The sequence below is a fragment of the Oncorhynchus masou genome, chromosome 29 (assembly GCF_036934945.1).
Source record: "Oncorhynchus masou masou isolate Uvic2021 chromosome 29, UVic_Omas_1.1, whole genome shotgun sequence".
NCBI lineage: Eukaryota > Metazoa > Chordata > Actinopteri > Salmoniformes > Salmonidae > Oncorhynchus > Oncorhynchus masou.
The window spans coordinates 33,518,816-33,535,116 of NC_088240.1; the positions used below are offsets into that span (position 1 = coordinate 33,518,816).

Below are 16,301 nucleotides of genomic sequence, written 5' to 3' on the forward strand. Positions count from 1 at the left end.
CTTAACTAGGTCTTTCCTTGCAGCACTGGACCACACGACTGAACAATAATCAAGATTAGACAAAACTAGAGCCTGCAGAACTTACTTTTTGAAGTGTGGTGTCAAAAAAGCAGAGTATCACTTTATTACGGCTACACCTCTCCCCATATTACAACCATTGAATCTATATGTTTTGACCTTGACAGTTTACAATCTAAGGTAACGCAAGTAATTTAGTCTCCTTAACTTTTTAAACAGCCACACCATTCATTAAAAAATACAGCTGAGGTCTAGCACTTAAGGAATGAATTGTACCAAATAAAAATGCTCTTAGTTTTAGAGATGTTCAGGACCAGTTTATTACTGTCCACCCATTCCAAAACAAACTGCAACTCTTTGTTAAGGGTTTCAGTGTCTTCATTAGCTGTGTTTGCTGATGAGTATATGGTTGAATCATCAGCATACATTGACACACATGCTTTGTTTAATGCCAGTGGCAGGTCATTGGTAAAAATAGAAGAGAGTAGAGTGCCTAGACAGCTGTCCTGCGGTACACCACACTTTACATATTTGACATCAGAGAAGCTTCCATTAAAGAAAACCCTTTGAGTTCTATTAGATAGATATCTCTAAATCCACATTATGGCAGAGGTTGAAAACCCATAGCACATACGTTTTTTCAACAACAGGTTATGGTCAACACTATCAAAGACTGCATTGAAATCTAACAGTACAGCTCCCACAATCTTCTTATTATCGATTTCTTTCAACCAATCATCAGTCATTTGTGTCAGTGCAGTACATGTTGAGTGCCCTTCTCTATTAGCATGCTGAAAGTATGTTGTTAATTTGTTTTTAGGGAAATACAATGCTATTTGGTCAAAGTTTGCTAAAAGCTGGCAGCAATTTTATAGGTCTGCTGTTAGAATCATTAAAGGACGCTTTACCACTTTTGGGTAGTGGAATTACTTTGGCTTCCCTCCAGGACTGAGGACAAAGACTTTCCTCTAGGCAAACTACCTGCCCACCAGGACACCTACACCACCCGATGCTACAGGAAGGCCATAAAGATCATCAAGGACAACACCCACCCGAGCCACTGCCTCTTCACCCCGCTATCATCCAGAAGGCGAGGTCAGTACAGGTGCATCAAAGCTGGGACCGAGAGACTGAAAAACAGCTTCTATCTCAAGGCCATCAGACTGTTAAACAGCAACCACTAACATTGAGTGGCTGCTGCCAACACACTGACTCAACTCCAGCCACTTTAATAATGGGAATTGATGGGAAATGATGTAAAATATATCACTAGCCACTTTAAACAATGCTACCTAATATAATGTTTACATACCCTACATTATTCATCTCATATGTATACCTATATACTGTACTCTATATCATCTACTGCATCTTTATGTAATACATGTATCACTAGCCACTTTAACTATGCCACTTTGTTTACATACTCATCTCATATGTATATACTGTACTCGATACCATCTACTGTATCTTGCCTATGCCGCTCTGCACCATCGCTCATTCATATCTTTATGTACATATTCTTTATCCCCTTACACTGTGTATAAGAAATTAGTTTTGGAATTGTTAGTTAGATTACTTGTTGGTTATTACTGCATTGTCGGAACTAGAAGCACAAGCATTTCGCTACACTCGCATTAACATCTGCTAACCATGTGTATGTGACAAATAAAATTTGATTTGAGATTAAAGATATGACAGATAGGAGTGGCTATATAGTAATCTACCATCCTCAGTAGCTTTCCATCTAAGTTGTAAATGCCAGGAGGTTTGTCATTATTGATTGATAACAATCATTTTTCCACCTCTCCCACACTAACTTTACAAAATTCAAACTTGCAATGCTTTTTTTTCATTATTCATTTTTTTATGCATGAATACAATTGCTCACTGTTCGTTGTTGGCATTTCCTGCCTAAATTTGCCCACATTGCCCAATTTTTTATTTTTTTATAATTGGCAACATCAAATGGTTTTGTGATGAATAAGACATCTGATTCGATGAAAGATGGAATTGAATTTGTCTTTCTGCCCATAATTTCATTTAAAGTACTCAACAAAAAAAATGTCTTTACATCATTGATCTTGGCTTCATAATAAAGTTTATTCTTCTTTTTGTTGAGTTTAGTCACATAATTTCTCAATTTGCACTAAGTCAGCCAGTCAGATGTGCAGCCAGACGTATTAGCCTCTCCTTTTGCCCCATCTCTTCCAACCATACAGTTTTTCAATTCCTCATCAATCCATGGTGCTTTAACAGTTCTAACAGTCAGTTTCTTGACAGGTGCATGTTTATCAATAATTGGAAGAAGCAATTGCATAAATAGTGTAAAGTGCAGCATCTGGATGCTCCTCATTAATCACATCAGACCAACACATATTTTTAACATCATCCACCTAAGAGTCACAACAAAATCTTTTGTATGATCTCTTATACACTATCTTAGGCCCAGCTGTTGGAACTTTGGCTTTCCTGGATATAGCCACTATATTGTGATCATTGCATCCAATGGGTACGGATACAGCTTTAGAATAAAGTTCTACAGCATTAGTAAAAATGTGATCGATACATGTAGATGATCTTGTTCCTGTAGTGTTTGTAAACAAACTGGTAGGTTGATTAATAACCTGAACCAAATTAAATGCACTGGTTACAGTAAGAAACTTCCTGTTGAGCGGACAGCTTGATGAAAACCAGTCAAGAAAGTAGACCTCTCTGTTTACATCACATACACTATTAAGCATTTCACACATATTATTTAGATACTGACTGTTAGCACTTGGTGGCCTATAGCAATAACCTAAAAGAAAAGGCTTTAGTTGTGCCAAGTGAACCTGCAACCACAACACTTCAATAACACTTGACATAAGATCTTCTCTAAGCATTACAGGGATATGGCTCTGAATATATACAGCAACACCTCCCCAAAAATAATGTCTGTCTCTTCTATAGATGTTATATCCTTGTATTGCTACTGATGTATCATCAAATTAATTATCTAAGTGAGTCTCGTAAATGGCTAATATATGAATGTTATATGATGTTAACAAGTTATGGATTTCATCACCCTTATTTCTAAGGCTACATACATTAATATGGGCTATTTTTAGCACTTCCCCGTGTAGCTTATCAGAGATAGACATAAAACTGAAAAGAGCAAACAAAGCAAGAGATAAACATATACCTTCGGCAGTCCATTAATCAATTGGTGTGTGTGTGTGTGTGTGTGTGTGTGTGTGTGTGTGTGTGTGTGTGTGTGTGTGTGTGTGTGTGTGTGTGTGTGTGTGTGTGTGTGTGTGTGTGTGTGTGTGTGTGTGTGTGTGTACTGCGGGGCTGAAGCTCCGAAACCATAGGCTTGGCTCTCTCATCCCTTCCAGGCTTCTGGGAGGGAGGGTGGATAATGAGCCTGTCATAACAGATGCAAGACTCCATGCAGTCTGGCTACTTTCATGGCTGGGATCAGTTCTTTCCTCTTCTGGCGCACAGCTTCAGGATAGTCCTCATTGAGGAAGATATACGTTCCTCTAAAGTTCTTTGCTCTTTCCAGAACAGCTACCTTGTCCTTGAACCTCAGGAACTTGACCACTATCGGCCTGGGCCTATCACGGTGGTGGGTTTTCCAGTCCTGTGGGCGTGCTCCACCTCAATCTTCCTGTGGTCCATCTTCAATTTCTCAGAGATCATTTCCCTCACTTTGTCTGCAGAATCCATCCAGGTCTCATGTGGAGATTCTGCAATTCCGTCCACAACCATGTTGTTCCGCCTTGATTGTCCCTCGAGACAATCATTGCTATCATGGATTCATACAGAGAACTGATGTCCTTCATCAATGACTTACAGATTGCTGTCTTCTTGCCGTTCTCCTGTTCCAACTCATCGAGCTGACCCTGAGAAAACGCAAACTGTTCTTCAGGTCCTGGACCTCTCTGGTCAGGTCGTCCATTCTTTTAGAACTAGAATCCATGAGTATTTGGACAAAACACTTGAAGCTATTTTCTTGTTGAGACTGTATGTGCCTTGTATTGGGCTTCCCCTCACTTTGTTATGAGATTTTTCCTTAAATGGGTTGTCTGTGCCCCTTTTTGGGGCAGTACTCCCTTAGTTTCGGGACCACTGAGGGTTGCTAATGTTGGGTCTTCCCTGGCTTCGGGGAGTATGTTTTGCAATTCAGATGTTGGTCATATCCCAATAGTGATGCAGTGAAATTGGGGTGGCAGGTAGCCTAGCGTTTAGAGCATTGGGCAAGAAACACAAAGGTCGTTGGTTTGAATACATGCGCAAACAAGGTGAAAAATCTGTCGATGTGCACTTGAGCAAGGAATTTAACATTAATTTGCTCCAGGGGTTGCATACTACTATGGCTGACCCTGTAAAATAACACATTTTACTACACCTATCTGGTTTATGTAACTATATATATATAAAAATATTTTTTAAATTGTCAAGTATTTGAAAGAGAACTTAAGGTTACTTAACTCTTGTTCTCTAATAATATGAGTGAGATCTATTATCGCATTCCCCTGCTTGCAAGAGTGTGAGGAAGAGAAGCATGCTTGAGAATAACCAGAGGACAGGTGAGTGGCTCCTTTTAAGGAAGTTAGGGTTTCACCTCCTTCACCACTTTACCTGTCTGTCTTCAACAGACGCTTTTGATAGGTACTTACAGTACTAGAGTAGGCGGTCCTTGGCGGGGGGAGGGGGATAAATCAGCTATGAAATAAGCAGATAGAATTGAAGTCTATCAAGTAACATTACTTGCATAATTTCTAAACCCCTTTTTTAAAATATATACTGTATTGTTTTATTTATTATGCCGATACCCCCCTCTCCCCTGGTTGGAGGACTTAAGTTAGACTTAAATTTAAGTTTATTTCCTAATTGCACTGGAATCCATGCACATCTGCCAATAAACCAATCATTCCAATCTTAATTCCAACCCTCAGATGTCCACAGACTAACCCATCTTTCCCAGTTCACTACCATTGTATTGTTTATTTTTGCAATACATCCTTCTAATTTACTGTGATGTTTTATGAGGGTCTTGAACCTCTCTATTTGTAAACTTTCTACTGAGATTGCCCTAAAAATAAATACTATAATTTTTGGGGCGTTTATATTACCATCTCATTACAATGGCTCTGGTCATCATATGACCCAATTGGAAATGGATTTCCATTAAGCATAAATATAAATATTACAGCATAAAGCACACAAAAAATGTGTTCATAATTTGGCATGGGAAAGGGCCACCATGTGTAGTCTCACACTATTACAAAGATGAATGCCAAGCGGGGGTGGGAGTTATGATAAGCATAATTGGGGCCTTGGTCATATCCTTGGTCATATCCATGTCACGTTGGTATAAAGAGATTCGGGAGACAGATGCAGGAATGCGTAATAGGGGTATTTATTGCACCCAACTTACGGCATGCCGTGTAAAGGCACGGGGACGAAGACCAAACAAACACCATACAAAAAGTTGAAACCCAAACAAAAGAGAGAGGAGTACCTCAAATAAATCACACACTCTCACAATGATTAACACAGGGGACGAGACCCCTAATCATCTGTGCAATCCACAAGGGCACGAAAGCCCAAAACACACAGCACACAGGTACTCGCACGCACCAACGGACCTAGTAATAATAATCAACCCCACCATGGTGAACAAAGGGCACATATACACAAATACAATCAGTGAGACTAGGGGCCAGGTGTGCGCAATGAAAGTCCCAGAGGGATCCGTTACAATCCAGTAATATTTTTTAAAATTTTCAAGTCTCCATGTGGATAACAAAGGGATTATGATCAAACTTGTGAAAGAGATCATGTAAAGGATAATCAACGAGGGGCTATGCGTTATATGGAAAATAATGAATGATGAATAATTAAGCAATAAGGCCCGAGGTGGTGTGGTATATGGCCAATATAACATGGCTAAGGGTTGTTCTTATGCATGAAGCAACGTGGTTGTCTCGTTCACTCTATGTATGGTACTACAGAAATAGAAATTCAAAAGTGAAACATTGTTTCCGAGGCTGGACAGGGTTATATTAATCACCGCTGTACCAAACTAAATACTAGGCTGGAAGCAAGGGGAAATAATGTGTGAGTTAGCATAAATACAAGATAAATACAAGAGATAATTCCAGTGGTATAGTGGTGTCTGGAGAAGTGGGTATACTAAAAAAAAAAATTTTTTTTAAATTCAAACACGTGAAGGAAAGGCGTCCTGTGTGAAAAATGCTATGAGAAACAGTGACATACACTCTGAATTCCCTAAAATTATAAATCCCATATTGGTCTTTCACAGTCAGGCCAACCCAAGCTGTACTGTGCAAGTAGGCGACTCATAATCCTACCATTGAAACAGATACTTGTAAAAATCAAAATCACAGGTTTCAGATTTTTGCACATTTTTTTCAGGTCTTCACTCTCAAAGTCACATGTTTTTTAAACAGAAACAAACAGAAAATGGAATGTTCTAAGTCAGTGTTTCCCAAATCTGGTCCTGGGGTACCTCCAACAGTACACTTTTTTTTATTGTGACCCTGGACAAGCACACCTGATTCAACTTGTCAACTAATCATCAAGCCCTCAATGAGTTGTATGAGGTGTGGTTGTCCATGGCTACAACAAAAATGTGTGCTGCTGGGGGTACATGAGGGCCAGGGTTGGGAAACACAGTTCTAAGTCTATAACCATGCCTAAACTACATCAGGAGACCACTTTTGAGGTCTTGGAAAAATCTAAGAAATTTATATTTTTAAGTGTAGTTACCCTTAATTAAAGTGTAGAAGCACCTAGCACTGTTGTTTGATTAGCAGTGTTTCTGTACCACATGAGTTGGAGTTTGCAAAATAAATGGCTATTGGATTGAAGTAAATAATCATGATATTATTCTGAAAGGTATACTACTTTGTAGCTACTGTAGTTAACATTTAATATAGAAGGTTTTGGGAAAGCTTTTCCATCTACCAGAAGATGGTTAGGCCTACCATTAGCATCGCTAGAAAACATATAGGCTATTCCTTATTTGTTTGAAACTTGGACGTTTTACTTCATATTAGGAGGCATGTTTTAGGCCTACCATACTTGAAAGTAGCGCATAGCCAAAATCCCACGATAGAAACGTGGAGGCAATTATGTGTATGACTTACTCATATGCTTTCTAATGTTCTATTGATTTTCTTTCAATTGTCTTTCATTGTCTAGCAGCCAAAGGCATTATCCTAGTCATATTAGCAACCCACGATAATTGTTGCACGATAATCCCCCTCTCTCTAAATTTCTAACTGATATGTCTATCTCTGTCAATGAATCCGCTCGCATGTGCTGTACACGTTACAGAACGTTGTTTTCCAGCTAATTGTATTTTGGAACATTTAAGCGAAGGCCTACCGCCGTCTGTACATTGTTACGACTAAAAAGTGAAGAAATAATAGTTTATCAACAGTTTAAGCTAAACATGCTGATCTTTTCCATCAGCCTTCTTAATTGAAATGGTGTATACCTCCACTACACTACTTTGGTACATATCAATGGGGATTAAGAAGTAAGTATACGGAACGCCCACGGGAAAATAAGTGGGTATACCACTACACCACTGGATGATTCGGACAGCAACAATGAACACAGTAGTGATCATTTTCAGATGGAACTGTTAGCAGGCATAGGTGTGTCTGTGACTGCCAATACAGCATGGCTTGGAACGCTGCTTGTCCAATCAACAACCAGTTTTATAAGTGTATATAACATAGGTATGTATAGCATTTATGTCAGTTATTGAGTTCAAATAAGCTATAGTAATCATGTATGATTATGTTGCATGTGACCAAAAAGTAAAGATTAATGATGTACTCACCACCTTTCTGAGGACAATAGCACATTTTGTGCTTGTGAACACAATTATTTCAAACAGGGACTTAAAACAAGAGTATGTGCTAAACAATTATTTCAAACAGGACATAAAACAAGAGTATGTGCTAACCTGTGTGTGTGTGTGAGTGAGTGAGTGAGTGAGTGAGTGAGTGAGTGAGTGAGTGAGTGAGTGAGTGAGTGAGTGAGTGAGTGAGTGAGTGAGTGAGTGAGTGAGTGAGTGAGTGAGTGACAAAACTTCTGAATATTGAGTGAATTTTCATAACCACTGCATCACCAAAGACTCTCTACTCTCTTGCAGGACTGTTTTGTAAACTGTATCTTATTATCTCTGTTAAAATATATATATATATTACAGACTGAGTTAGGGCTCAGAATGTACATTCATTTGTGTATTGTTTGATAAACCCGTATGTGAATGTGGATAGGTTATGTGATTCATCCAGAAAAAAATAGATGTCACACTCAATTAACACCTTGATAAATATAATGACAAGAAAAATGCTTGACTATTATTTGTCTCTCAAAGAAATGTGTGACATATTGCCATGTATTTGATAGGCTATTATGCACGTTGTATATTATTAGAAGAACACATTAACAATTTACCAAATTCATAATTTATATATTTTAAAAACCACTTTCTAGATGGTAGGCCTATAAGTAAAGTCCAGAAGTGCCAATCACATCGAAGTGGGGATTTACTTTTACAACAATAAAGTTTGTAGTCCGTGCATTACTTACTACCTTGTCCCTCAACACTGTCCGTGATTTTCATCTCTTGGTCCCGGTCCATACTGAAAGGATCGCCCTGACTCGGTCTTTTGGATAGGTTCGCCTCCGGAGCGCATCCGCCGTTTCTTACAACTGAAGGATCCACGATTGTGGGATCCGGGACGGGGAAGGAATCTTGCGTTGTTGGGTCAGTCATGGTTTACTTATAGGTCAAAAATCCTCGGGAAAATAATCTCACAAAGGACTGCCAAGTGCAGCCATCTAGGGCGCGAATGCCGCCGGTGTTGACAAGCACGAAGTGAAGGCAGCGATGACTAGAAGAAAGATAAACGCAATATCCACACCACAGCATCAGCAGCAACAGACCCCCAAACCCCTCCCTCTCAATTGACGTGAGCAGATTCCTAAATTAAGGTTTTGTTTCACTTGTGTAGGAGAGATCTGATTATCAGCACATGCATTTGCTAGACATAAAACTGTCATGTGATGCTCAATTGTCGATTTGAGACACAGCAACTTTTTCACCCCTCCCTCTAAATCCATGCACGCAACCATGCGCAAAATGCAAGAACCCCGCTCAAAAAAACAACTGTCAATATACAGTATCGGTGGGTTTGGATTATATACACTATTTCTCTCATTTCTACCTGGAAAATAATAACCTTTAGTGTTATCGATAGGCTACCTGGGGTTTGTAAATATCTTTTCTAGTTTGATATTAATTATTTTAATAGGTTACTTTTCAACGTTGCCTACAGTTGATCTGGTTTTACAAGTAATAGATTAAACTTCAGTAATGGATTGAATGGTATGAGTGAATGCAACTCAATCAATAGTGGGGGTTTTCAGCAATTTGAAAGCATGAGTCCACAAGGTGGCGCAAACTGCACATAGCAGAAAACAGAACGCCGGATGCACCTGTTGTTTTATTATAATAAACAGTTATAAACATAAAGTATGTGTGTATAATAGCTTAATCTATGGTTCACATTACCAACCAAAACATAGTTTTCAGTTTTGCAACGTACACAATATATACAGTAGTATGTGGACTCCCCTTCAAATTAGTGGATTCGACTTTTTCAGCCACACTAGGCAATCTCTATAGACAAACATTGGCAGTAGAATGGCCTTACTGAAGAGCTCAGGGACTTTCAATGTGCCACTGTCTTAGGATGCCACCTTTCCAACAAGTCAGTTCGTCAAATTACTGCCCTGATAGAGCTGCCCCTGTCAACTGTAAGTGCTGTTATTTTGAAGTGGAAACAACTAAGAGCAGCAATGGCTAAGCAGTGAAGATCACAGAACTGGACTGCAGAGTGCTAAAGTGCATAGCACGTAAACATTGTCTATCCTCAGTTGCAACACTCACAATATAGTTCCAAACTTCCTCTGAAAACAACTTCAGCACAAGAACTGTTCATCGGTAGCTTCATGAAATGGGATTCCATAGCCAAGCAGCCTCACACAAGCCTAAAATCACCATGCACAATGCCAAGCGTCGGCTGGAGTGGTTTAAAGCTCGGCACCATTGGACTCTGGAGCAGTGGAAACACATTCTCTGGAGTAATGAATCACGCTTCACCATCTGGCAGTCCGACGGACAAATCTGGGTTTGGCGGATGCCAGGAGATGCATAGTGCCAACTGTAAAGTTGGCAAGAATAATGGTCTGGGGCTGTTTTTCATGGTTCGGGCTAGGCCCCTTAGTTCCAGTGAAGTGAAATCTTAACGCTACAGCATGACATTCTATACAATTCTGGCAACAGTTTAGGGAAGGCCCTTTCCTGTTTCAGCATGACAATGCCCCCGTGCATAAAGCGAGGTCCATACAGAAATGGTTTGTCGAGATCATTGTGGAAGAACTTGACTGGCCTGTACAGAGCCCTGACCTCAACCCCAACAAACACCATTGGGATGAATTGGAACGCCAACTGCGAGCCAGGCCTAATCGCCCAACATTAGTGCCCAACTTCACTAATGCTCTTGTGGCTGAATGGAAGCAAGTTCCTGCAGCAATGTTCCAGCATCTAGTGGAAAGCCTTCCCAGAAGAGTGGAGGCAGTTTTAGCAGAAACGAACCATTTCCATATTAATTCCCATGATTTTGGAATGAAATGTTTGATGAGCAGGTGTCCACATACTTTTGGTATTGTAGTGTACATTCATTTATTGTAGTATATATTGCAGTGTACATCCAGTAAACAGTCAATTTGGCACATAACTTAGTCTATGGCTGAATTTTATTGACTTGCCGCATTTTCTGAGTTATGGGTGGAGTGTCTCTGAAAGTGATGTGTCAACAGAAGTGGGCGGATCAACCGAAGTGGGCATATTTCAAGCGAATAAGCTAATTGGGCAGATTTGTTATGCTGTGTTTCAAACTTTCAGTGAGTTTGAGATAGGGGGAGATTGCGAACGTCAGGTCTCCCCAGTATGAAAATGTGATGCAAGGGGTAGGTCACGTTCTGAATACTGTTTTGTATTTACTATGTGTACAAGTTTGCTGTACATTGCTGATTTATACATGTGTGGGTATATGGTACCTGTTAGGGATTGAGTAAGTGTGTTAGCTAGTATGCTGGTCACATAAGCCCACTGCTAACACAGTTGTTTTCATGCTACAGATTTGACCATCGACAGCCATCAACATCATCAAGCCCTGCACAACTAACGTGCTGTTTCCTATTTAATAACAGTTATTTACACATGTTACATTTTGTATTGTATTTTGTTTAGCCCCCGTATGAAAATGTGATGCAAGGGATTTTACCATCGACAGCCATCAACATCATCAAGCCCTGCACAACTAACGTGCTGTTTCCTATTTAACAACAGCAGATAATAAGTAATGCTCAACTGGGACCACAGTGTGGGGTGATTTATTTGGACAAAACACAACGCAAGTAGAGTACGACTAACATCTGTTACATTTGTATGCATGTGTCTGTGCCGATTGTTGCTTCAAAGTCCCCACTGTACCATAAAGTGTCTTTTTTTCCTGTTTTTAAATCAAATTTTACTGCTTGGATGAGTTACTTGATTCCATTTAGTCATGGCTCTGTCTATGTAGTACTGTGCGCCTCCCATAGTCTGTTCTAGACTTGGGGGCTGTGTAGAGACCTCTGGTGGCATCAAATAAAATGTTATTGGTCACATACACATGGTAAGCAGATGTTATTGTGAGTGTAGTGAAATGCTTGTGCTTCTAGTTCTGACAGTGCAGCAATATCTAACAAGTAATATCTAACAAATACCTAATACACACATCTAAGTAAGGAATGGAATAAGAATATATAACTATATGGATGAGCAATATCAGAGCGGCATAGGCTAAGATGCAATAGATAGTATAGAATAGAGTGTATACATATGAGATGAGAAATGCAACATATGTAAACATTTTTAAAGTGACTAGTGTTCCATTTATTAAAGTGGCCAGTGCTTACAAGTCTGTATGTAGGCAGCAGCCTCACTGGAAGTCTGGTAAGCACAGACCACAGTAAGGATGGCCACGTTTGCTCAATGTGTTCCACCTACCTACTCAAAGATGTGTGGAGATTGTGGAACAAATAATGTATATTCTAAAGGGAAAGGATTTGATCACATGATAGGTTGTTTATTCTCTGTTTTTCTTCCATGTGAATACAAGGCTACTGTGGTGTGGGCCTATGGGTGTCTGTCTATCAACTTCCAGCAACACCTGATATGCAAGACAAGCTTCTAAAAATCACATCAGGTGGTACGACAGACATATATTTATGTTAACGTTGTGCCACTTGATTATGTTATTTTTTATTGATTAGTCTCAATTATAACCTGTATGTTGCCTTCTTTTTTAGCACTATTAAAGATCTATTCCATTGGAATTCCTAAAATCACTGTGGTAAGTGCAACTCCAGTCAGTCAGTAAATGGTGACAAACAAACAAGGGGATCATCCTAATAGTCTTATTGGCTATGCTTTCTTGTCCTTCTTTTAATCGGGATAGAGTGTAGCCTGCTAAATTGGTACATGTAATCCACACTAATAACTGGACCAGTAAAAACATGTAAGAAAACATCCAGTGTAGATGGAGTCATTCTACTGTATATATATATATATATATATATATATATATATATATATATATATATATATATATATATATACACGTGTATATAAACTCAGTTGAAGTCAGAAGTTTACATACACCTTAGTCAAACGCATTTAAACTCAGTTTTTCACAATTCCTGACATTGAATCCTGGTAAAAAAAGGTTGGTTAGGCCCACCACTTTATTTTAAGAATGTGAAATGTCAGAATAATAGTAGAGAGAATTATTTATTTCAGCTTTTATTTCTTTCATCACATTCCCAGTGGGTCAGAAGTTTACATACACTCAATTAGTATTTGGTAGCATTGCCTTTAAATTGTTTAACTTGGGTCAAACGTTTCAGGTAGCCTTCCACGAGCTTCTCACAATAAGTTGGGTGAATTTTGGCCCATTCCTCCTGACAGAGATGGTGTAACTGAGTCACGTTTCTAGGCCTCCTTGCTCGCACATGCTTTTTTAGTTCTGCCCAAAAATTGTCTATAGGTGAGGTCAGGGCTTCGTGATGGCCACTCCAATACCTTGACTTTGTTGTCCTTAAGCCATTTTGCCACAAATTTGGAAGTATGCTTGGGGTCATTGTCCATTTGGAAGACCCATTTGAGACCAAGCTTTAACTTCCCGACTAATGTCTTGATGTTGCTTCAATATATCCACATAATTTTCTTCCCTCATGATGCCATCTGTTTTGTGAAGTGCACCAGTCCCTCCGACAGCAAAGCACCCTCACAACAAGATGCTGCTAGCCCTGTGCTTCATGGTTGGGATGGTGTTCTTCGACTTGCAAGCCTCGCCCTTTTTCCTCCAAACATAACAATGGTCATTATGGCCAAACAGTTCTATGAAGCTGACTCTTCATATGGGATGATTTTGTATTATTGAATAATATTGAATGATCCCCAATGATCCATCGCATCTCCCAAAAACATTTCAACATACAGTACATCTGTAAAATGATAACCAAAGCTTCAGTTTCTAGACTGTCTTCCTCTCAGGCGTCCATGTCTTCTCCCTGAACCTCCTCAATGTCCAAGGACCAGTTGCGCTCTGAGGCGGCTGATGTTGGTGGGATTTGGAGGAGGATGGAGGCAACAGGGGAAAAAGCCTCAGATCCACAAAGTCCCTCCCAGCAGGTGGCTGCTGAGATATGTTGGCACAACTGCCATATTGCACCACCATCCCAAAGCACTAGTACTTCGCCAGGCTGCAAAGAGCCTTTCCCTCATCCAGGCCAAGGTGGCAAGACATGGTAGTGATGACACCATAGGCCTTGTTGATCTCTGCACCAGACAAGATGCTCTTGCCAGCATACTTGGGGACCAACATGTACGCTGTGGTGTGTATGGACTTCAGGCAGAAGTCTTCACGCTTTTTGATGTATTTCAGAACTGTAGTTTCCACTGCTTGGAGCAACTGTGAAGTTGGGAGGGCAGTACCGGTTTCTCCTCTTACATGTTCAAGCAGAGTTTGAACATCAGGCAGGATGGCATTGTCTCCCTCAATCCATGCAACGGCTACTGCTATAGGTTTCAGGCTGCTGGAAAATACATCATCCTAGAGGATCCTCTTGATAGGGCTGTCCATATCGGCAGACTGTGATATGGCCATTTCTTGGAGAGACTCCTTCCTCACCCCAACGGGTATTGCTGGGCAGCTTCAATGTGGTGCTCTTATTCTTCTCACTTTGCTTGGTGAGGTAGATTGCTGCTATAGCTTGATGACCCTTCACATACCTAACCATTTCCATTGCTCTCTTGTAAAGTGTATCCATTGTTTTCAGTGCCATGATGTCCTTGAGGAGCAGATTCAATTGCATGGGCAACACTGCCAATGGGTGTGATGTGAGGGTAGGACTCCTCCACTTTAGACCAAGCAGCCTTCATGTTCACAGCATTGTCTGACACCAGTGCAAATACCTTCTGTGGTCCAAGGTCATTGATGACAGCCTTCAGCTCATCTCCAATGTAGAGACCGGCGTGTCTGTTGTCCCTTGTGTCTGTGCTCTTGTAGATTACCGGTTGAGGGGTGGAGATGTAGTTAATTATTCCTTGCCCACGAACATTCGACCACCCATCAGAGATGAGCAGTCTGCTTTCTCTATGATTTGCTTGACCTTCATTTGAACTCTGTTGAACTCTGCATCCAGCAAATGAGTAGATAAAGCATGTCTGGTTGGAGAGGTGTATGCTGGGCGAAGAACATTCAGAAATCTCTTCCAATACACATTGCCTGTGAGCATCAGACGAGAACCAGTTGCATACACAGCTCGAGCAAGACGTTCATCAGCATTTCTCTGACTATGTTCCTCCATTGAGTCAAAAAACCTTCTGATTCCAGGAGGACTATGAGCTGTTGCTATCGATAAGGTGTCTGATTCATCATTTTCACCATACATATTAACCGGATGTTGAAAATACGTTTTTTTGGGACGTTGAAATTGGGTTAATTTTATGTTCTGAAAAAAAGTTGAGAAAACGTCAATTCCAGAAGTTGAAAATATGTATTTCTTTGGTAATTGATTCTATGGCCGAATGTAAACTGCACTTATAATGCTTACTTGAGAATGCATCACACTAATACTTTTTTATCCATTTAAAAAAGAGGAGCCAACTGAAGATTGCAACAGAAAATATTTGGTAACACTTTACTGTAGGTGTTTCTATGCATGCATTCATAAAGCTTTTAAACAAAAAGTACTGGTTTATATATATATATATTTTTTACATTGAGCTCATTGAATTACTTCACCAATCAAGTGTGGATAGAGTAGGCAAGCTAGTTATTTACATGCGTGATGGACAAAGTGTAGCCTATGGTGCAAGATGAGACTGATATTTTGCGGGTTGGGTGAGAGCTAGAGAGGGTTGAGGAGGCTTGAGACACTGGGCATCTTCTTGTGACATGCATTATCTAGCTAATTAAAAATCTCTCTTCTGAATCAAGCTTGTAATGTCAGTACAGTAGCCTATGCTTTGAAGGGGGAGGAGCAGGTAGCAAAAAACAACATGCACAGGCAAAGATTTTCAGCTTGCAGGCAGACACTGGAATACGTTTCTGAGGTACAGAGTGAGGGCTTTGCATAGGTGTTTTGTTGTGGGACTAGGAAAAAATGCCTGATGCATTAAATAACTTCATTAACCGGTTCTCATGCATTTATAATAATGGTTCTGTTACGGAACAGTATTGATCACTTTTGTTCCAGGTACTGTTTCTGTTCCTTGAAAATATTCATTTTTTGGTTCTGGAAAAATTGAGGTGAGAAAAAGGGTTAGCTCAAATGCTCTCCTAACCTGCTGGCTGTACGCCATCGAGTCACAACCATGAACTGCCATTGCTGAGCCTCCATCAGCAGAGATCTCCTTTGCTCCTTTTTTTCTGGTTCATAAACAACCAATGAACTAAGAAGACCAGACCCAGTTGCTAATGCATTGGTGCATATGGGAGAACCACCCCTTAAGCAGACCGGAACTGTTAACAATTGTTGTTCATTTACCCACTATCTTTGTCCGTCAAGACATGTTGGTAGAGGGAAAGGGTCGTTGCTACCCCATATAGCCAACATTCGCCTCTTCCTCTCTA

The 16,301-nt window shown here is 40.1% G+C and overlaps 1 protein-coding gene across 2 annotated transcripts in view; it reads right to left on the reverse strand.

Moving 5' to 3' along the window:
• The window catches only part of tmem163a (transmembrane protein 163a), a 92,976-nt gene extending 83,874 nt beyond the window's left edge, over window positions 1–9,102 (reverse strand). Inside the window, exon 1 of one of the 2 annotated variants that reach the window (XM_064944567.1) lies at window positions 8,644–9,102. In XM_064944567.1, coding sequence (XP_064800639.1) covers window positions 8,644–8,827 — 184 coding nt within the window. In that variant the 5' untranslated portion in view covers window positions 8,828–9,102. Of the gene's footprint in view, window positions 1–8,640 lie in introns of both variants that reach the window. The other variant, XM_064944566.1, reaches the window with a different exon arrangement.
• Between the last annotated feature and the right edge of the window lie 7,199 nt (window positions 9,103–16,301).